At 51.5% G+C, this 20,444-nt stretch overlaps 1 protein-coding gene across 6 annotated transcripts in view; it reads left to right on the top strand.

The window, feature by feature from the left end:
* LOC148182708 (uncharacterized) overlaps positions 1-20,444 on the top strand; it is a 36,095-nt gene that overhangs the window by 4,939 nt on the left and 10,712 nt on the right. For 3 of the 6 annotated variants that reach the window (XR_015774324.1, XR_015774325.1, XR_015774323.1), the window contains 23 exons: positions 6,285-6,387; positions 7,166-7,290; positions 7,754-7,833; positions 8,016-8,138; positions 8,262-8,341; positions 8,439-8,559; positions 8,859-8,948; positions 9,303-9,407; positions 9,611-9,776; positions 10,236-10,330; positions 10,749-10,898; positions 11,093-11,247; positions 11,585-11,720; positions 11,798-11,932; positions 12,144-12,320; positions 12,505-12,663; positions 13,111-13,212; positions 13,506-13,608; positions 13,854-13,913; positions 13,991-14,123; positions 16,211-16,539; positions 16,992-17,112; positions 17,988-18,131. Coding sequence is in view for 3 of the 6 variants with exons in the window: in XM_088065449.1 (XP_087921575.1) it covers positions 7,167-7,290; positions 7,754-7,833; positions 8,016-8,138; positions 8,262-8,341; positions 8,439-8,559; positions 8,859-8,948; positions 9,303-9,407; positions 9,611-9,776; positions 10,236-10,330; positions 10,749-10,898; positions 11,093-11,247; positions 11,585-11,720; positions 11,798-11,932; positions 12,144-12,320; positions 12,505-12,663; positions 13,111-13,212; positions 13,506-13,608; positions 13,854-13,913; positions 13,991-14,123; positions 16,211-16,259 (2,343 nt within the window). In the remaining 3 variants the exon portion in view is untranslated. Of the gene's footprint in view, positions 1-6,284; positions 6,388-7,165; positions 7,291-7,753; positions 7,834-8,015; positions 8,139-8,261; positions 8,342-8,438; positions 8,560-8,858; positions 8,949-9,302; positions 9,408-9,610; positions 9,777-10,235; positions 10,331-10,748; positions 10,899-11,092; positions 11,248-11,584; positions 11,721-11,797; positions 11,933-12,143; positions 12,321-12,504; positions 12,664-13,110; positions 13,213-13,505; positions 13,609-13,853; positions 13,914-13,990; positions 14,201-16,193; positions 16,715-16,991; positions 17,113-17,987; positions 18,132-20,444 lie in introns of those variants that run through there. The other 3 variants (XM_088065449.1, XM_088065451.1, XM_088065450.1) reach the window with 3 other exon arrangements.

Here is a 20,444-nt window from a genome sequence, read left to right as displayed (position 1 = left end):
TGGGTACAGCCATGGAAGCGTAGGGACAGGTTTGGGCTCTGGCAGGATGTGTCACTGTGGAGAGCTGATCTCGTTGGGAAGCACCAAACAGGGGGAAGTCTCCTGGAAGAGTCTCTGCCCTGTCATTGGACATGGTTGAACAAAAACCTACCAGAAAATGGGAGCAGGTTCTGGGAAGTGAAGTTATTGTTCTGCCTGCATTGTTTGTGTTTGCTATTGTCATGCCCTTTATCCTGTTTGCTTATTGAGGACTGAAGTCATGATTCTTCTATTTTCATGCTTTTGAAAGTGATCTGATGGACAGTAATTTTTCCTTTAGAGTAATAATCACCTCATTTCTTGCAGATTTGCAGATTAATACTTACAAAGTCATAATGTGAGGAAGTGATTTTGTTCACTAGTGACTAATGTGCTGAATAATTTTTGTATTTTTTCCTTTACATGAGTCAGTACAGACATGATGATGCTCTGCTATAAAAAATTGCAAATGCAGGTGGTTCCCCTGCATTTCAGGGTAATTGTATGATTAATATTAGAAAGATTTGGGTTGGAAGTGAGAGGAATGAGGGATTTGTCATTACAAACAAGCTGTGGGTGTACTGGTAAATAAAACTAGCACTGAGAGATAAAAGAAACAATGGGATGGACTCCACTGATTGATGAATGAACAAAAGATATTTGTCTTTACAAACAAACTGTATGTTTGCTGATAAATGAAATTGGATATTGAAAAATGAAAGAGACAATGGGGAAGCACCATAAATTCCATAAGAATTAAAAATGAAGAGGGAGGGTGATACATTAGAGGGGAATCTCAGGTATCAGGCACTCTGGGAAGTCTGTACCTCTCAAGTTCCTCAGCCAGTGGGGAAAGAGAGAGGGACATGGCCAGGAAATTGGGATAAAAAGGAGGCTGCATCCTCCAAAAACTGGAGAGACCCCAGGGGAATGGCCCATGGCCTCTCTGTTTATTTGAATAAAGTTCCAGGACTCCTCTGTCTCCTTTTTGGACATGAACCTCTGGTGTTTGGGGATTCATTTTCCTGACAGAAGGGACATTACAGCCCATCCTGTTCCACCCCCTCTTGTGGGCAGGGACACCTTCCACTATCCCAGGTTGCTGCAAGCCCTGTCCAACCTGGCCTTGGGCACTGCCAGGGATCCAGGGGCAGCCACAGCTTCTGGGCTCACTTCCCCAGAGAAGCATTGTCCTGGTCATCCCCATGGTCCTTGGCAGGTCCCTCCTGGTGGCATTTACCTTGTCCTGCCTTGGCACAGGAAAGAGCAAACTCTTCTTTCACTGCCCTTCTCGTGTGCTGTGCCCAGCAGAGCAGCTGTTTGCAGGCATGAGAGCTGCCCCCTTGGCCAGTTCTTTGGGAATTCTCTTTGACTTGGAAGTGCTGTGTTTGGGAATCAGCAGAGTGGATTTTCCCTCTCCTTCCTGGCTCAGAGCCGTTAAAAGATGAGAACTCTGAATCTGATTCTGCCATGACATTCTGTAGTGACCTAGGGCAAAAATGTTATTTACACTCATCTGATGGCAGCCAGCAGGAGCTGGGGCTTGAGCTGCCCATGGGGAGGACACCTCTCGAGGGAGGAGTTTCTTGAGGCTGGGGGTCTTTGTGCTGAGCTGACAAATGCTGATGGGATGTCTTTAGTGCACTGAGGTTGTGCTGCTCCTCCAGGAGCCGAGCAGTGTGCTTGGTCTGTGTGTGAGGTCTCCAGGGACCTCACTGAAGGGTTTAACACACACTCCTCTCATAGCGAGGTCAGGAGCTGCAACTGGCAACAGACACATTGTCCTGGACTGTGCTGATGAAAGGGAACTGCAATAAATGCTGGGGGAGGCTGCTAAGGCCAAGAAACCTCTCTGAATCCCCCAGCCAGGATCCTCCCAGTTGAGCCCAGCTCCTGCAAACTGGAGATGCTCCCCAGGGGCTCTGCTGTCCCAGCTGCCAGCAGCACTGCCACAGAAATGAGTGGCATCTTCCCTGGCTGAGGCAGACAGCTCGATGGAAACAAGCATTCCTTTTATGTTACATCCCTGCTCGGGTGTGGGTGTTCTACCTGTGACTGCCAAAATGTTGAGGGGAACAGAGGAAGTGAGGGAAATGGAAATGACTGAAGCTTTCAAAGCCCACAGCAGTACATATTAAATCCCATTCAGCTCTGCTGGGAAGTGTTTACCTGGAAAGCCTTTAGAAAGCACAAGAAAGCAACAAAACATTTGCACAAACACAAACTGTTTTCTTCCCAGCAATAATCTAATCGTCAAAAAGGGGACTTTCAGCTCTGTGACTCCTCAGGCTTGGGAAGAGCAGATAAAGCCAAAGCTGGTTAGAACAGCAGGACTCATGTTTCCTCCAACAGCCACTTCTAATTTCACCTCCTGTTTTCCCTGGAAAGCAAGGAGAGTCTTGTCTCTTTTGGACATAATAGGTTTGAGGGATGCCAAACCATTTTCATTTTTCAGTTTTCTGTCATGTTTAAATGTGGAAGCAGCGCTGTTGCATGGTGGGAGATGCTTCACCATCACAGTTGGTGACTGAAACACGTGGGACTGGATGTCCTTTGGCAAAATTTTTGGCTGAGTTGTTGGACCAGGAGAGAGCTGTGGAGCTGGAGGGGTATTTGGTTTTGGTCTGTAGTGCACAAACTGTCATGGGCTGTGCTTTCACAGGTGTTGATGTGCTCCTCCTGAACCAAAAGCCAGCAGTTTAAAGACAATCCCTCAAAGCTCTCTCAGAGGCAGCCTCCCTGTGTTATAGGGCCATGGTGTCTGGAAGTGGTTCTGGGGTTTTCTCTCTGGTTGAAGCTGCAGCCTCTCTCACACACCTGGCCTGTGCTGCTGGCATCTCTGCAGGTCACTGGGAATAAGAGGCACAAGACAAACTCTGAAGGAGCTGGAGGGCTTTGGCCTGTCCTTTGCAGGATGTCTGAGGTGGAGGTGAGTCCCATGAGCAGATACCCCCATTGCCCTTGCTGGAGAGCAGAGCCCGTGGTGTTGGAGTCTGAGACACAGAGAGAGTGCCCTTGTCTCTGATACCTGGCTCTGACATCCAAGAAAACACTGAATTTCATATAACACAATAAAAACCACTGTTAAAGTTAAATAGAAAACCTAAAAGCTGGAGTGTGTAGATTAGAGTTTTTTTAAGTCACTGGGTAATAAGTTAAAATTTAGAGTTTAAACTAGTTTAGAGAGCAGAAGACGAGATGGAGCATTTAGGGTCTTGTCTCTTTTCCTTCTTCTTTCTTCTTCATCTTCTTCTTCTAGAGGTTTTTGGGTAGCAGTAGGTGATTGGATAGAGAATGCTGCAGTGCAGCACACAGGTGATGGGTCATTGGGTCACTAAGAAAAATAATTTATGTGTCTATTGTTAATTGGGTAAGAATAAGTATAAAGATAAAAGAGCTGCGTATTTCAGGGCCATTTTGTGCCTTTTGAGTCAATTTGAGCCAGGCCATGGTGGGTTGAACTTGAGTGAAAAGTCCAGGGAGGACTGCCAAGTCTTTTGATTATATATTAATAAACAGGAGAAACAAGAGGCTAACGAGCCTTTGGAGTATTCTTCCTGACACAGAACTGAGATAAAGGAGACTCCCTGTGAGGGAGAGAATCCCAAGGGAAAACAGCCATGAAGAAACCAAAATTCACAGCAACACATGGAGATACAAAGGTGATGGTTCTGGTGGTCAGCAGAGGTGGCAATTCCTCCTCCCTGGAGCCCATTGATTTGGGACCATGCTCCTACTTTAAATTGCTGTTTCCTGTGGAAAACAGCTGCCAAAGGAGCGATTGTATCACGTGAACCTCTGCTGTGGAGTGAGGAAATGTTCCAGTTCCCCCTGATCTTCTCACACTCACTGCACAAAGTGGGAGAGCAGCTTTAGCTGGGTGAGTGCTCTGTGTTAGCCCCTCACAGCAATGTTAGACACACCTGCTGCAGAAGATGTTTAAACAAACATAAGTGGCTCTGCAAGAAACCTGACACAGCCAGGCCGCTGAGGTTTAGCTGTATCAACACCAGGATAAAAAGGAAAGTTAAATAACAACAAAGGATGTATCTGAAATTCCTTCATAGATGGGTTGTGGCCCAGTTAGCTGGAGCTTTGTGGAAAATGAGTTGTGCAGCAGAAAGCCATGGGATGAAGTGTTGTGGTTTTAGGATCAAGTTGCAGGAAGTCTTTAAGAAGATGAAGCTGCTTTGATGGTGCCTTTCCAGGGAGGAGGTGTTCTCCAGCCTCCATCGGAGTCTCTATCCCTTCTTCATGCTGAATTACTGGCCTTTTGGTTTTTTAGTCCCCTTTTCTCCTCTCACTATCCTGTACACACAGGGGTGAAAGCGTGGCTGGGCTTTATTCAGCTGCTCTCAGCTTGTCCTGAGAAACCTGAAAAAGATTCATTGCACCATGAGGAACCTGGAGACCACAAACTATGGATGAGTAGTTAAAAAACTCAAACTGTGAAACAAAACTTCATTTTTCCCTTTTTTTTTCCTTCTTTTTAGTGAGACAGCCTATACCTGTAAGGAGAACTTCTGTCCCTCCCAAAATTCATGGCTTTTCAAAATCTGTATTTTCATGAGGAGTGGATATTTTTATACAGAATGTGAGTGAATATTTCACCTTGACTCCTCAGCAGCTGCTGGTGGCCACTTGCCCTTCATTCCTCTGCTTCACCCAGCTGCAATCTCCTCTCTGAGTGTTTCACACTCTAGGCAAGGGGAGCAGCCATCCTTAGTACAGGAACTCTCAGGAGTTTAACATCTCTAATATGCTATATCACTCAACATGCTGCCCAGGTTTTTAATTACATCATGGTGATTAGCAGTCCAGAAAATCACTTGAAACCAATTAAATAACGTGCACCTAACTGAAGACTGCTGCAAGCTCTAGGGGACTGCTTCAGAGCAGTCACTGTTGACTGGGTTTTAAACAGGCTCTCTGCCCCTCCCTGTGAATTATTTACCTACTCCGTTATTTTCCAACTCCAAACAGTAATTGTTTTTTATGGGATTAGTAAAGCTGCTATCATCAGTGGTAGCAGTAAAATTTTCTCCTGTATGTACCCCCCGTCCATGTCTAGGTCGAGACCCTAAAGTGAGCTGTGGCTTTTCTGACCCCTGAATCACTGCCTGTGATTTTAATGCTCTCATGCAGAGGTATCAGAGGTTCTGCTGCCCAACCTCTCCCAGAGTAAATCAGCCCTACAGCCCAATCTGGCCTTGGAATAGAGAAGCAGTTGATGATGCACTTGAGGTCATCACTATAAAATATCCAAACCTCTCCAGGAGCAGGCGATGGGATTGAGAAGGGCTGAGAGCAAAAGGTGCTCTCCTCCAATTTTTTTTTCAATATGTAAATACTTGTGCATGAAAGAAGGTCCCTGCAGGGGCAGCTGTCCCTGACCAAGGGGGCTGAGAGCAGCTGTGATGCCCAAGGAGAATCTTTCCTCCCACCCTGCAGCTCCCCATGAACTGGGTTAGCTGCTCCTGCAGCCTTGGGAACCCCCAACTCAGAGCAGCCAGAAAACCCTCCTGGTCACCTCCCTGTGCAGAACCACCTGGAACTGTAGCTTGTCCCAGGGCCTGGATTTATTCTGCCACACATTGGTGTCCTGACCCATTTGCTGTCCAGCTATTCCACTCTTGAGGTAAGAACAAGGTCCCTCCAGCCAGGCCATGTCCCCATCCCTGCACACCAGCACTGGCTGCAGCTCTGAGGTGCCTTCATGGCCAGCCTGGGCTCCACCACAGCTTTTGAGGTTCCACCACAGCTTTGGAGGCTCCCCCACAGCTTTGGAGGCTCCCCCACAGCTTTTGAGGCTCCACCAGCCCCTGCACTGAGGGGTTAGAGGGCAGCTTCAGGGGTCCTAGGGGGCTTGGAGACAGAGTGCCTCCATCACCAAGAATGCCTCAGGAGGAGACAGGAGGGATCCTGAGAAGGCTCTGGGACATAACCAAAAACTCGGGGATTGCTGAGGGGAATAAAGTGTTTTGTAGAGTCCAGTGTTGCCTGACCCCCAGCCAGGGACATTTCTGCAGGGGGCAGGGGTGCACTGAAGGCCTCAGGAGGTGTCCATGTGTGATCAACAGGAAGAGTTTCTTTATGGAAACACTTGTCAGGCTTTGGACAGGAGTCCCTGGAGGCATTCAAGAAACGACTGGCTGTGGCACTCAGTGCTCTGGTTTAATCAACAAGGTGGTGATTGGTCAAAGGTTGGACTTGATAATCTTTGGGATCTTTTCCAAACTTAATGATTCTATGATTTTGTGATCTAGAGTGATCTGAAGACACCTACTGGGCAGATGGAAGAGTCCTGTGGTTGGACTGTGCCTGAGGGACCTCTCCTGACCCAGGAAAGGGCTTCTGTGTACCGTGAGGGTAAGGAAAGGCTCCTGAGGGTGCAAGGAGGCTGATGGAGGGGTCTGGGGCCAGTTTCCCCTCCAGTACCCCAGTGCACCTTTTGATGGGCCCTAGAGGCCCCAGTTTGTCCCAGTCCCCACAGCACCTGCACCAGCTGTGGCTGCTCAGCTGGGCTGGAGCAGAGGACAACAGCTCCCAGCATGATGGGGACCATGGCCCTTGGAGCTTTATCCTGGTGGCTGCCACCCTCCCTCGTCCCTCCTACAGAGACTGGGCTCTGCAGGGTCCTGAAGGAAGGGGATGTCCTGAAGGCACGAGAGAGCGTCTGAACACGGGCTCTGGGATGCACTGCAGGGCACCAGGGATGTCCCAAGGGGACATGAGGGTAAAATGGGGTCTGGAGACACCCTGAGAGAGCCCAGGTGCCCAGGGCTATGCCAGGCCTGTGCCCTGGGGGACACCCTGCCCTTCCCTGCCTAGGTGGTGGGTCACTGGGACCCGTTGCTGGGGACAGGTCCCAGGTCAACAAGCACTGGGATCCATTGCTAGAGGCAGGTGCTGTGTCACAGAGGGGCCCTTTGTGACACCCCAGTGCAGCACGTGGGGTCAGCATGGCTGCTGCCCACAGTGGATGGTGACAGGCAGGAGCCTGGAACTGACAAGCAGCCCCCGAGTGCAGCCCATGTCTTGCCCCACCATCCCTGGCAGCCCTGTGGGGCTGAAGTGTTTTGCTAAAGCTTCCCACGACACCACCCCAACACCCACCCCAGGATCCCCCATATTGTCTATCCCACAGAATGGAGAAGAGACCCCCTGCCACCCCCAGGGAGGCCTGGGAGGAGGACAGCTCTTCCCAGGGGAGCAACTCTTCACAGCTCTTCTCCGTCTACGACACAACCACGATGCAGCCACTGCAGCTTGGTGAGCGAGGGGCCCCGTGGGGCTGGGCAGGGCTGGGCCCCACCAGCACACCCTGCACCATGCCAGGATCATGTTTTCCTGGAGGATGACAACAGCAGTCCTGGGGGACAGGCAGGATGTCACCTGGAATGCCAGGGCAGCTGGAATCACAGAATTACTCCAGCCCCAGCACAGCCTCTCCCAAGAAAAAAACACAGCAGAGGGGCTCAGGGCATGGGCAGTGAGGAGCAGTGGGACTCTGGAGCTTTCCTGCCCACATCCCAGCATGTTCCTCAGCCCAGGGCACTGGGGCCTTCCTGGCTCCAGCAGAGCAGCTCCTCTGCCCGTCACCTCCAGGCATGAGCTGCTCAGGACAGAGGCTGTGCCAGGGCTGTGGGCACGGGGCTGGGTGGAGGACAGGTCTCCTGGGCTCTCTCCTGTGCCCAGAGCCTCTGCAGCCCTCCCCACTCTTCCCCTCCGGCAGATGCCAGCTGGTTGCCGATATACGAAGAATCAGAGGAAGCTGTGGATTTCATCATGGCCTTTGTCAGCAGCCTTGACAAGGTAGCTGTGGCCAGCGGGGCAGTGGCTGTGCTGGCATTTGCTGGCAGGGGCTTTGCCAGGCTGTGGAGGGGTGCTGGCTGGGCAGAGCTGCCTTTCTCACAGGGCACTGCACCCCTGGTGCTCCAGACCCTGTGTCCATCCTCCCACACTCCCTGTTTGTGTCTCTGTCCCCTGGCTGCCAGGACACCCACAAATTCACATTTCTGAAGAGCACCTATGTCCTGTGCAAAACTGCCTTGAAACGTGGCTTGACTCAGGGCCTGGATTTATTCTGCCAAGCATGTGAAGTGGTAGAGAATATCAAGGTGAGGGGACGGGCACATCCCATCTGGTGTTGTGGGGATGGGCACAAGCACCCTTGGCACTGGCACCTGTCTGGACAGTGCGTGGGTGGGTCAGGGACTGGAGGCACTGGTTGTGTTCTGCAGGACCTCCTGGAAAAGGAGCCAAGGGACCGTCTGTCCTCACAGATCCGGTATCTCGCCATGATCACCATCGACGAGTTATGGTGGGCCCCCTGCCCCAGAGCTCTGAGACCACCTGCACAAGGCCTTGGGGGCTGCTCCCAGCACCTGTGTCCAACTGCCCCTCCTCTGTCCTTGCAGCTTGGTGGAGAATGTGCTGGAGGGCAAAACCAAAAGCCTCCTCTCTGCGTGTTTCTCGAGTGTCTTATTGCTCCCCTCGGAAAGAGAAATGCCACACCAGAGCGCTTCCCTCTTCACCAAGGTCAGTGCTGGCTGAGCTCCAGGAGCCTCCAGCCCCTCTGGGCTGCTCCCTGGTCTCCCTGTGCTGCCCCATGAGCAGAGATCTGAGGCAGGCTGAGGTCCTGGTGTTGCTTTCCCAGACTCATGGCTCTGTCCCCTTCCTATGGGCCTGGCTGCTCTGTCCCCAGCAGTTGGTGCATCCCTGTGTCTGTCCTGGGCAGTTCAGGTATCCTCCTCAGGCACTGAGAGTTCAGATCAGTCTCCAGGGTGTGGGGGAAAGAACAGCAGAATGGCAGGCACTGCTGTCTGTTGTGTTTGCAGACCCTGAAAGCCATGGACACAATGCTGAGGACGGTGGTGCTCAGCTTTCCTGCCTCCAGTGTCTGCAAGGAGCTGCAGGACATCTTTGAGGTGCGGCACAAGCAGAGTGGGGGTCCCAGGGCTGTTCCCCACCCTGGAGGGGAGGAGCTGCCCAGTCTGGTGCTGAGCAGGCAGAGCATGGTGTGGGGAGGGTGTTCAGCTCCCGAAAGGAAGCGGGGGCTGGCACCAGGCTCCTCTGAAGCACAGTGGCTGCAGAGGGTGGCACCTGCCTGGCCACAAGGATTTCCTGGGACCTTTGCTCAGCCCTGTGAGGACCCCAGGGACAGGCACCCCACTGCAGGCTCTGTGTGAGGTCAGAGGAAGCCGTGAGGGATGGTACAAGTCTGGCCCAGGAGCAGAGCTGTGTTTGCTCCTGGTGCTCACCAGTGGCTTCTCTCGTCCCAGATGCTGCTGGACTTCACCAGATCCGAGAGAGAAGTTGTGCGGGAGAGGGCTGTGGGGAGGATTGGTGTCCTGACCAGTTTGCTGTCTAGCTATTCCACTCTGAAGGTAAGGGTCAGGCACCCTCCAGCCAGGCCAGGCTCCCCTCCCAGCCCCTCTCCATGCCAGGGCTTCTGCTGAGTTGGTTCCTCCAAGAGATTGGGCCATAGAGCCCTGCAAAGCCCAGATCCACTGGGAATCCTGCCCTGGGTATAGGTGTTTGGCACAAGATTCCTTCCCTCAGCCCTTCTTCTCATGCCTCCCTCAACCAGGCCTCTGTCAGCTTTGGAAGAGACAGTTTTGGACCTGTCTGCCCTGAAGACATCTCAGTCCCAGTCATGGGAAGGCTGGTGGGACGTCTCATTCTTTTCCGATATTCCGAGGAACAAACAAGTTATACAGCTTTCCACGCTCTTTTTTCCCTTGCTGAATTCCTCTGTAAGTAAAAAAACAAGAGCAGCTGTGGCCTTCATCCCTGTGCACACAGAGCTCTCTTGACAGATCTGCTTCCTTTGCTCCTCCCAGCGGCTTCCCGTAGCATCCCAGCTGTCACTTCACTGCAGAAGCTGAGTGCTCACCTCAAGTCCAGGATTTGTTACTGTTCTCCTTCCCCTCCTTCCTTTCAGGACCTTGAACTCTGCTGGTTTGTGCCCCCCACAGCCAAAGGTCCAGTTGACTCCCAGGTCCCAAAGCTGAGTCTTCCCTGTTGGAGAAGAGCAGATCCACCATCCTGGCTGGTGCCTCTTGCCTATAGCAAGAATCTGTTCCTGACACCCTCCAGAAATCTCGACTGATTCTGTCCTGCTGTCTTGCAAGCAGATCTCAGGGTGGTTTGACGACCCTGCTGGCAAAGCAGCTCTGTCTTACCGACTCTTCTGTGTTTGCTCTGCTGTTTAGACAAGTCAAGGCCAAGGGATGGGCCAGACCAATTTGCTTGGGAAGCTGTGACCACCTCCTCACTGTGTTACCTGAGCATCAGAGACTGTACCCAGGTAATGATCCCCCTCCTTGCTGGGACTCTTGTCCGTGGCATCAGCAGGGTACTTGTGTGAGCAAAGGGACCAGAATCAGTGGGGCTGGTGGGGCCTCACTGCCCTGGCAAGAAGGTTCCTGCCATCCCTGAGCAGGGACATGGGCTACACTGGTGTCCTGGCAGCATCACCAGCCCCAGCAGGAGCTCCAGTCCTCTTGCCATCCAGCAAACCCCTAGTTCTCTGTAGGGCCAGACATGAGCCCTTCTCCCCAATGTGGAGGGCCCTCTCTCCTCACCCTCTCCCAGCAGGGACTGCAGGCACTGCTGCCAGCTTTCCTGTGGGGTCTGCTGCCAGCACTGCCAGGAACCTCTGTCCAGCCAAGCAGCACCATCAGGACACTCAGTGGCACATGTTTCCCTTCCCTTCCCTCCCGTAGGCCTTTGGAAAATACCTCCACTCTAGAGAGAGGACAGATGTCATCCTGGAGGCCATTCAGGCGATGAGAGATGCCAGCATCCTTGACAAGCAAGTGCCCAGCAGCATGCTGGATGTGGCCATGGAAGACCCAAAATTCTGGCTGACAGATGTAAGTGCCCTGAGGCTGGATTGCCCAGATCTTCAGCCCTGTCAGGCCTTGTTCCTCCCTCCATCCTTTCCTCACAAATCCAGGTGACTTGAGCACCTGAAGCCATCTGAAGGTGGCAGAGAGGAATGGGAAGGGCAGCTGAGGACATGGCTGCACTCCAGTGGCAGTGCCATCCTCAGCTGTAAACTCTCCAGGTGCCCAAGATAGTGAGCTGCATTCTTGAAAACCTGCTATCCATCACCACAGAGTCAGGCTGTAGGAAAGTGGAGTCACTGTTTCTCCTGATGACCAACGAGAACCGCTCAGCAGTGGTCATCAGCCTGTGTGAGATGACTCTGCAAGGAGACAGGTACTGGCCCTGACAATCTGAAGGGCTTGCTCCATGTGGGGAGAGGGACCCCGATACTCTGTGGCTGCCAGATCCAGGGAATGCTGCAGGACATCCCATGGAGCCAGGCTCTCCATCCCACAAGCCCTTCCAGCTCCAGTGCATTGGCTGGGCCTGCAGCTGCCAAAGCCAGCCAGGCCAGTCCAGAGCCAGCTCGGTGCTCCCAGCCCTGCAGAGAACTCCTCCTCAGCTCTGTCCTACCTCCTGCAGGGCCCCTGGGGACCCCCAGCACGGGCTCTGCTCTGTGGGGCTGCTCCTGGCCACGGCGCTGTGGCTGAGGCAGCCCCCTGGCTTCCAGCGCTGTGCAGGAGCTGTGTGACACTCTGTCCTCCATGCCTGAGATTTTGGACAAGGTCCTCACGGAATTTGCTGCCTTGCTCCGGAACCACTGGTGCAGCTCTTCCAGAGAAAGCACCTGGAACTCTCACAGAGCTGTGAGTTACCAGAAAAGGCCTCGATCCCTTTCCATGAGCCCTCTGCCAGCACCTCATGGCTGTGTTTGTTCCTCCAGCCATCCTCGGGGCACAGTGACTTGGAGGAGCTGGGTAACAAGCCCAGCATCTGGAGCGATGAGGGCCATCCCGATGTGGTGACGGCCTTCCTGATGCTGGAGATCCTCACTGGGCTGTCAGAGAGAGCTGAGATGGTGAGCAGGGTGGCATTGGGGCAGCCACGCTGGCAGCCAGGGCCTGGGCCAGAGTGCAAGGCGGTGGCTTGGCCTGGGCTGCGAGTCAGGATGTCAGGATGGGGTGACTGCTCCAAAAACCCTCCCTGCAGTGGTGGGGCCTGGGGTGGCTGCCCTGGGAGGTCTCCAGACATAGTCTTTACAGAAAATGGAAATTCTCTTCTTCATAAAGGCAAAAAAAATCGAAGTCTTTCTGCCAAGCATGATGAAGATACTGGAAGCTGGCAGTGAAGATGAGAAGCTGAAGGTCATTGTGGTCTTCCACAATCTCCTGCGTCAGCTGAAAAAGTCAAAGGCCAGCTCCATCACTGTGGCACTGGTGGGGAAGATCATACCCCTCTTTGACTCGGTGAGCCCCAAGCCCTGCCCTGAAAGCTGTGCTCGGAGCAGGCTCAGCACTCCTGGAATGGATTCTGGGCTTTGCAGCCCAAAGCTGCTTGTGCCCACTCTGGAACTGACCCCGGAGCATCGCCCTCACCGCAGCCACAGGCAGGGAGCCGCTGTTTCCAAAGCTCATCTTTCTTCCTTCCTAGCATGAGTGTGGCCAGCTGCGAGAGCTCTCCCTCTGGCTCCTCAGAGACCTGCTGAGGTCTGTGGTGAGAAGGGATGAGAAGAAGATGGGGAGGGAGATGCAGAATGCACTGATCCCGCTCCTCTTCCGCTTGAACGACCATCTCCCCAGCGTGGCCAAGGTGTGGATTTGAAGGCTGAGCACTGCAGTGGGGGGCACTGACACCTCCCAGGCACTGGGGCAAGGGCTGCTCGCCTCGGGCAGGGCTCCCCCAGCGCAGGCCCTGGGAAGGGTCCCTGTGGAACCAGCACGAGCAGGGGTGGACAAGGTGGCTTGGCCATTTTCAGCACCTGTCCTGCCCGCTCCAGCAGGGCTCGACAGCAGCCCAGGACACTGAGGCAGCACCTGAGGCCTGAACATGTGTGCTCCAGAAGCCCAGAGGCTTCTCAGCTTCCCCACAAGTGTCGGGGGCCATGGCTTCAAGCTTCAGTCAGTCCCCCAGAGACTCCAAGACATTTGGGCTAGGACAAGTCACAGCTTCCTAAGGGTGGGATCACTGCAGGAATAAAGCCAAGAGGTCTCTTTCCCCAGGCCCTGGTGCCACCTCTGAGCTAATGCTGTTCTGCAGGCTGCCAGGGAAGCCCTTTTTGCTGCTGCAGAGCTTCTCAAATGGAAGCAGCTCAAGCACCTGCTGCAGAGAGAGCGGATGTGGGAGCTTGGAGAATGCTTGGTAAGGACAAGCCACAGGGCCCAGGCTGGGTGAGGGCTGTCCCTGCCCTGTGGCTGTCCCCATGAGAGCCCAGGGGATCAGAGGCTGCCCCAAGTGCTGCTTGCAGGGCAGGGCAGGACTTGGAGGACCTTGTTCGTGTCCTCAAGAACAGAGTTCTGGGAGTTCCTCTCCAGGCCCCTCTCCCCTTGCTGGATCAGGGCTCAGCAATGAGGGGTACTGGCAGGGGGGACTGCTCCAGCCAGCTGGGGGGCTCCGTGGCAAGCCTGGAGACATCCCTCTGGTGCTCCCTGCAGTTGATGAGGAGGGGGAGCAGGGTTGAAGAGTACATGAAGCAGAGCCTGCCCTACCTGAAGGACCCTCAGTCCTCCGTGCGCCTGGCGGCCGTCAGGTTCATCAGTGAGTCACAGCCCCAGGTCCCTTTTGGGCCAGCCTGGCCACGTCCTGCCCTGCTCTGGCAACCCTGTGCCTACCCCAACCCACCCCGTGCAGAGCCTCAGCCTCCTTCTGCCCCCTGCCACAAGCTGGGCTTGGTGGCCACCTCGCTCAGTCCCACTGCCCGAGGCTGCTGGTGGCCCCTGGGTCAGCTCTGAGGGCCGGGGTGACCGTGCTGGGAGCAGGGAGTGACAGAGCTCTGTGCCCAGGGATCGCCACGAGGCACGTGAGGAACCAGGACCTGGAGACTCAGACTCATATCCTCACTGGTGAGTGCTCTGTGGGGAGCCCGGGGGGGCTCTGCAGACACGCGGCTTCATCTTGGCTCTGTTTCCTTTGCTCGCAGCCCTTCAGCCCCTGGAGAAAGACAGGGATATCTCAGTCAGCTCCCTGGCAGCCCACACGCGCTTGATCCTCAGAGCTCCGAGGGTGCAGCGAAGATCGTCGGTGATTCTACAAATGCTGTGCTGCTGGTGCCGGTGAGCTCAGCAGGGCTGCAGCTTTCTCTGGATTAATAAAGGTGGAAAAAACACTTCCAAGCCCATAGTATCCTTCAGATGTGTAGTGCCCTGAGTGTGCTGAGCAGATTGTGTCCTCCTTAGCCTGTCCCACAGGCAGTGGGATGCTTCCTCCTCACATCCCTGCCATCCCCAAATTCCCCACTTGGCCCCAAATTGCAGGCGCAGGGCCCCAGATTTTGTACAGAGGGCTTTAGATTTCATCCCTGGTACCCCCAAATGTTCCCATGGACCTTGAATTGTATCTGCAGAGCCCCACAGTGTCCTTGAAAGACTCTAAATTCCATTCCATGTATTTCAAAATGCCCCCCTGAGTGCTGGAGTGCAGCTGTGGGACCCCAAATTGTCTCTGGCAGCCCCACCAGGTACGGGATCGTGAGGGGATGCTCAGCCCAGAGCTCACCTCAGTGGGTCCCAGAGCTCCCAGGGGTGTGCCAGGGACTTGAAGCTGGAAATGAGTGAAGCACTCTGTTTGAAATGTGCCATCTCTTTGTTTTCCACCAAAACAAACCTCCACACACTGTGGGGAAAGGCTCCAGCTCCCCAGCACTCATCCCAAACACTGAGGAGGTGATGCCATCCCCAGGCGCTGGCAACAGCAGCAGAGGGTTTGAGGAGCGAGGAGTGGGCAGCCTGGGGGAGGAACCAGCGTGCCCCTGCCCTGGTTTTGGTTAGGGGGCAGAACATGGCCAGGCTGCAGGGTCTGGGGTCTCTTCACCAGCGCTGATGTTACCAAGAACCTCCAAAATCCTCAGGATAAAGACTCGCTCTAACACTGAGTGTTAGAGAGTAAGGTGGTTGGTGCTTTAGGCCAGCAGTGGTGGCTGACAAATTCTGGCCACCACACTGATGCCAGTACAGAACTTTTCCACTTATACAATTTTTTAGCAAATAAATTAATGTTTGTTGGTTCCAAGCCACATCATTCGTCTAATTAATTAGTATTCTATCCTTTACTGGTTATTGATTTCTCACTCTTTGTGCTAATTTGCAACCCATTTTTTCATCCTTTTCTCCTCTTTTTCTTGGATGGGGGGTCTCCAACTCTCCAGGCTTCATTTCCTCTGTATCTTCTCGTTGATTGTTTTCCCTTGCTGTGCCTCAGCTGTCCTGGAAGTAGCAGAGTTGTCATGCTTTCATGCCTAATATTCAATCTGACTTTAGCTCATACCCTTGGCAGTGATATTTTAAGTGATCTCAACTCTCTCATTCGTAGCACCCAGGTGAGGAGCAGCTGCTCAGGGGACCCCTCTGCTCCCGGCTGCTCAGCTCAGGGGTCCCTGGCAGGTCCCCAGCCCCGGGGCTGTGCTGTGTCCCCGGTGTCCCTCTCCTGCAGAGCAGGATGGCCATCAAGTGGCTGCTGCTGGGACTGGCACAGGAGCTTTTTATCCCAGGCTGCTCCAGGAGAGCGGGCAAAATCCCAGTTCTGTTCTGCAGGGAGAGGCAGGAGTGCAAGGACAGCAAAGGGCTGCTCCTCTCCCAATCACCGGGCCAAACTCCAGTCAGTAGCTGAGCATTCATCTGGTTTTTCCTCTCCTGTGCTTGCCCAGGAAAGCTGCTGCTCCAGGAGTAAAGCAAAGGGAGAACAATCCCTGCCCTGAGCATATTGCCTGCTCTGGAGATCAGCTGTGCTGGAGTTGAGCTGCTAAGGACTCAGCTCAAATAATTGACTCATACATGCATATATATGTAATATACATATATAATTAGAAAAAAAACAAAAACCAAATATTTGCTTGATATTATTAGCTTCTTTCAGTGCTCTGTCCCATGTTGTTCTGTTGGGATCTGTGCCTTGGCACTGTTTGGGCAGTGGCCTAATCAGTGATCCTTGTCTGTTTGCCTGCATTTCCCTTCTGTTTGCCTGCAATTTTTAATTTTAGTGACACTTTAAAGTTAAGCCTTGTTCACCATGCTCTGCAACAAGAACAGAATGTCTTGTGTAAAGCTCTTATCCTGGACAGGTTTATTCTCCTGATATTTTCACCAGAACAATATAATTATATTTTTTTCTTTTCTTTTTTTTTTAAGCATTGCTGTTTTTTCAGGCCAACCACAAGCAGAACAGGAAGAAAGCTTCAAGAAGAGCCTTCCTAAGGCAATCATGGCTCCAAGAGCAGCCCACAAACACATCTGAGAGAGGCTTTGGAGCAGATGCTGGGCTGCTACATGGAGCAGGCTGATGGCTGATTCCTTTCCAGGGAAGGAATGTGCTTTGAGTACGCTGTTTACACATGGTAGTAACATTACCTACAAACCTTGCTTCCATCTTCAAGCCAAGGATCTCCTCCAGGAGAAGAGAATTCTTATGCCACTGGTTGAAGGGGTGTGAGAGGAGTGACAGATTTATCTTTCCAAACAAGCTGTGGGTCTGCTGGTAAATAAAACTAGCACTGAGAGCTAAAAGAAACAATGGGATGGACTCCACTGGTTGATGAATGAAAAAAAGATATTTGCCTTTACAAACAAACAAATTGTATGTTTGCTGATAAATGAAACTGGATATTGAAAGATGAAAGAAACAATGGGGAAGAACCATAAATTCCATAAGAATTAAAAATGAAGAGGGAGGGTGATACATTAGAGGGGAATCTCAGGTATCAGGCACTCTGGGAAGTCTGTACCTCTCAAGTTCCTCAGCCAGTGGGGAAAGAGAGAGGGACATGGCCGGGAAATTGGGATAAAAAGGAGGCTGCATCCTCCAAAAACTGGAGAGACCCCAGGGGAATGGCCCATGGCCTCTCTGTTTATTTGAATAAAGTTCCAGGACTCCTCTGTCTCCTTTTTGGACATGAACCTCTGGTGTTTGTGGATTCATTTTCCTGACAGGTGGAAGGTACAAAGCCACTGGGCAAGATGCTGGCTGAAATTTGGATTGTATGGACACAGGGAAGCTGCAGCTCAGGCTCCTCGGAGCCTGGTGTAACCCTCTGGACTGTGAAACATCTCAGTGAGTGCAGCAGGGGAATGCAAGGCTGTTGGGGAGTGGGGAAAGGCTGCAAACCAGCAGCTGGAGGAAGGAAACCCACTTGTGGCACAATTTGGGGAACACAGCTTCTCTCTGTTCCCTCCTGGCCAAGGAGGGAGAGCCCAGGCTGGGGCTGTGTCTGCTCTGTGCCTTGGAGGCTGAGCACTGAAGTGGCACAGATGCATTGCAGGGACAAGGGTGAGGCTGGGAGGTGGGAGATGAGCTCAGGGAGAAGCCTTCAGGTGGGTTTGTAGCAGATAGCTGCCACTGAGGAGACACTGGGTATTAGTCCAATTAATACCTCAAATTAGTGTGTGCATTTACTGGAAATGCTGCACAGCAGAAGTGCTGGGGCAGTGCATGATTCGAGGCAGAAGAAGCCTTAATGGACAACTTCTGTGATTTCTTTTGTATTGACACTTGTTATCTGCTGAGAATTTATCCTCTCTCCCTGAGGAAATGTGTGGCTTCCCCAGGGACCAGCATCTCTGGTTCTGGTAGGATTGGTTCCTCATTTGAGGTTCAGAGGATATTGTCCCTTTCTACTGCTTTTGGTTTATTTTAAGTTAGTTGTAGTGATTTCAGGGCTACTAAATACAGAAAAAAAAGCCTGACCAAAGTTTACATTAAAACAAAACCTCCTGTTATGCCAAAAACATTGTGAAGGGCACTTACACCTTGGGAAGGAAGACAAAAGCTTTGCCTGTTCTTTCTCTAAAACAATCAATTTACAGACTCTCTCTGGGAATGTCAGGCATTGTACAGACACCCTGGGCTCTTGATGAAAGTTGTTTTTTATGAATTATGTTATTTTACTCTGCAGTAAACAGACATTTGTCTATTTAATTTTGTTCCAGAAAAAAAGAAATTAGTGAGAAAATAGAAACAATGTGGGTCCTGTTTTTCTCTGCTGGATGGACGTACCTGCTTTGCTTATCCTTTTCCTGTTGTCACCTCATGAAATCACTCACCAAGGCAAATCTGAAGGGGTCTCACACTTGGTGAGTAAATTATCCCTGTGGTTGTCTGGGGGTGAGGGTACCCAAAAGCTGCACACAGCCACAGGCATTCTGCTGGTCCTGAAGAGGTGTTTGCTCCACACTGGTGGTAATGAAACCTTTTGGTGCTAATCTGGCCTCAGCATTGTTTCCTGCCAGGATGAGGAACACAGAGCCACAGGTTCTGAAGGCATTGTAAGGCTGCAGATGGTTCTAATTCCCACAGATTTTTCAATATGTGGATTTATTCTCTTGCCAGCCCCTGGGAATATTCATGTCCTGACTCTCTGGCCAAGGCTATGTGAACAATAAATGATCTCTGTGAGGTGCCAGAGCACCAGGCACACAGGGAGGGGTGGTTGCAGGTCACAGTCCCAGGCTCAGCCTCTCTCTGTGACAGTGACACATGGGCTCACACCCTGCCAGGACCCCTCTGGGGCTCTGGCACACACAGGGAGGCTGTTGAGCTGCTGAAGTTTTCTTGCTCTGCTGGAATTACTGCTGGAATTCAGGGGCAGAGATACCCACATTGGGGATTGCTTTTAGAAGACAACCTCTCAGACTTAAAAAGCTTCAGTGCATGAGCTGTTAGGGTTGTTAATGAGTTTTTTCTCAGAGCAGGAGCTTGTGCTTGGTTATAAACATAATTTTAAAATAATAAACAAAATACAGGAAGTATAAATTTTTGCAGGGTATATCAGTTCTGCAGCAGGATGTTAATTGTAGATTATTTTGGACTCTCTGATAATAAACATCCACTGTAGAGCCTTTGTCTGCCCAGGGGTCAGCAATAGAAGGAAATGGAAGTTTAAGAAGTGTGAACTAAATGGCTGGAGATTGAGGAGGCAAATTGAATACCCTAAACATGTATGAGAGAAATCTGAAACTCAACTCTGTATGGACAGCAATGACTTCTCCCTCAGCTGTCCTGGGAGCTTCATCCTGCACAATCAACCTCTTCCCCTCATTCCTCTTCTTGTCCATGGGCTCAGGCTCTGGAAGGTCACTGGGAGCAGATCCTGCCCTGGAGCTTTGACTCCAGTTTCTCCTCCTGGGGCTTCAGTCGTTGAGGGGTCAAAGCTCCAGGCTTTTTACAGGAAATCAGACTAATTCCCTAACATAACAGAACAAAAGAAAGGCGTCTCCTGGAAATTCGGGGAGCTGTGTTCTCACATGCAGTTTTAGAGATCTTATCACATCGTGTCAAAAATGTCTTCCCACTATTTTATGATGATATTTTCTCTCTGCTTTTACTATTTGAACATTATTGGCATCAACAAACTGTGTTGATGCTGAGTTTATGTCATCTATATCTCTCTCTCTCTCTCTCTCTCTCTCTCTCTCTATCTGTTTATCTGTCTGTCTAATCTATCTATCTCATCTATTCCATGGGTTTGTTATTTCATTGCTTGAACAACAATCAGCTTCCTCAGCAGGGACCAGAGCTCTCCCAGGTGAAGCTATGTGCCTGAAAACAGGCACTGAACATTTTGGAGCTGATGGGGCTTTTTGGCTGCTTGATTTTTATTTTTTTTTCCTCTTCCAGCCCTACAATAAAAATGGAAATCTTTCAGACAAAGAAAACAATGATATTTCTTTGTTGCAATGTCCAGTTTGAGCTGTTGCAGAACAGTTCTGTGGCCATCTACAGTCACATGTAACATGCAAGTAGGTGGTGGCTGAGCCTGGGTGCTTTTCATGCTGGGAGCTTTAATTCTTTGCAACTGTGCTCCAGTTTGTGGTGCTCACCTCTGGACTGGTTCTCAGCAATTGTGAAGGGATGATTTCCTGATCCCCTGAAGGCACTGCTTGGTGCCACTGTCCATCCCTCCAGGTCTTCATGAGCTTGGTTACCTTTGCAAGGGGCAGTAGGTCACAAACTGGTGAGAAAATGTGGTATTATTCCTGGGTAGAGTAGGGGAGTGTTTAGCATAGAAAAGGATGAGAATGTCTTGTTATTAAGTGATTTCCTAGATCTTTCCTTCCTTGGAGCACCTGTGTAAAAGCAGATGTTTGGGAATGTCTGCAGCAAGTCAGAGCTGTGCAAATGGAAGGGATGGTGTAAAGAAAACCTGAGGAGAACTGAGTGTGATATAAAACTGATATAAAAAGTCATAACCTTTCTGGGAATTAATCTAAAGGAATTGTGGGGTGTGAGGTCCTGATGTGGCTCCTGCCTGAATGACTCTTGCCAGTGTTTTTATGCAGTTTTGTGTTACAAGTTTCAATGATTTGAATTTGTACCAGCATTGTGTTGAAATAAATGTACATCATGAATTCATGTGATTTGGATGTTTCACAAGTGTTTTTAATTAT

This window comes from Pseudopodoces humilis, chromosome 21 (assembly GCF_049639895.1).
Source record: "Pseudopodoces humilis isolate 2021_Gansu_Grassland_sample_001 chromosome 21, ASM4963989v1, whole genome shotgun sequence".
Classification (NCBI taxonomy): domain Eukaryota; kingdom Metazoa; phylum Chordata; class Aves; order Passeriformes; family Paridae; genus Pseudopodoces; species Pseudopodoces humilis.
The sequence above is the reverse complement of the archived record's forward strand: the minus strand, read 5'-3'. Positions and strand labels throughout refer to the sequence as shown.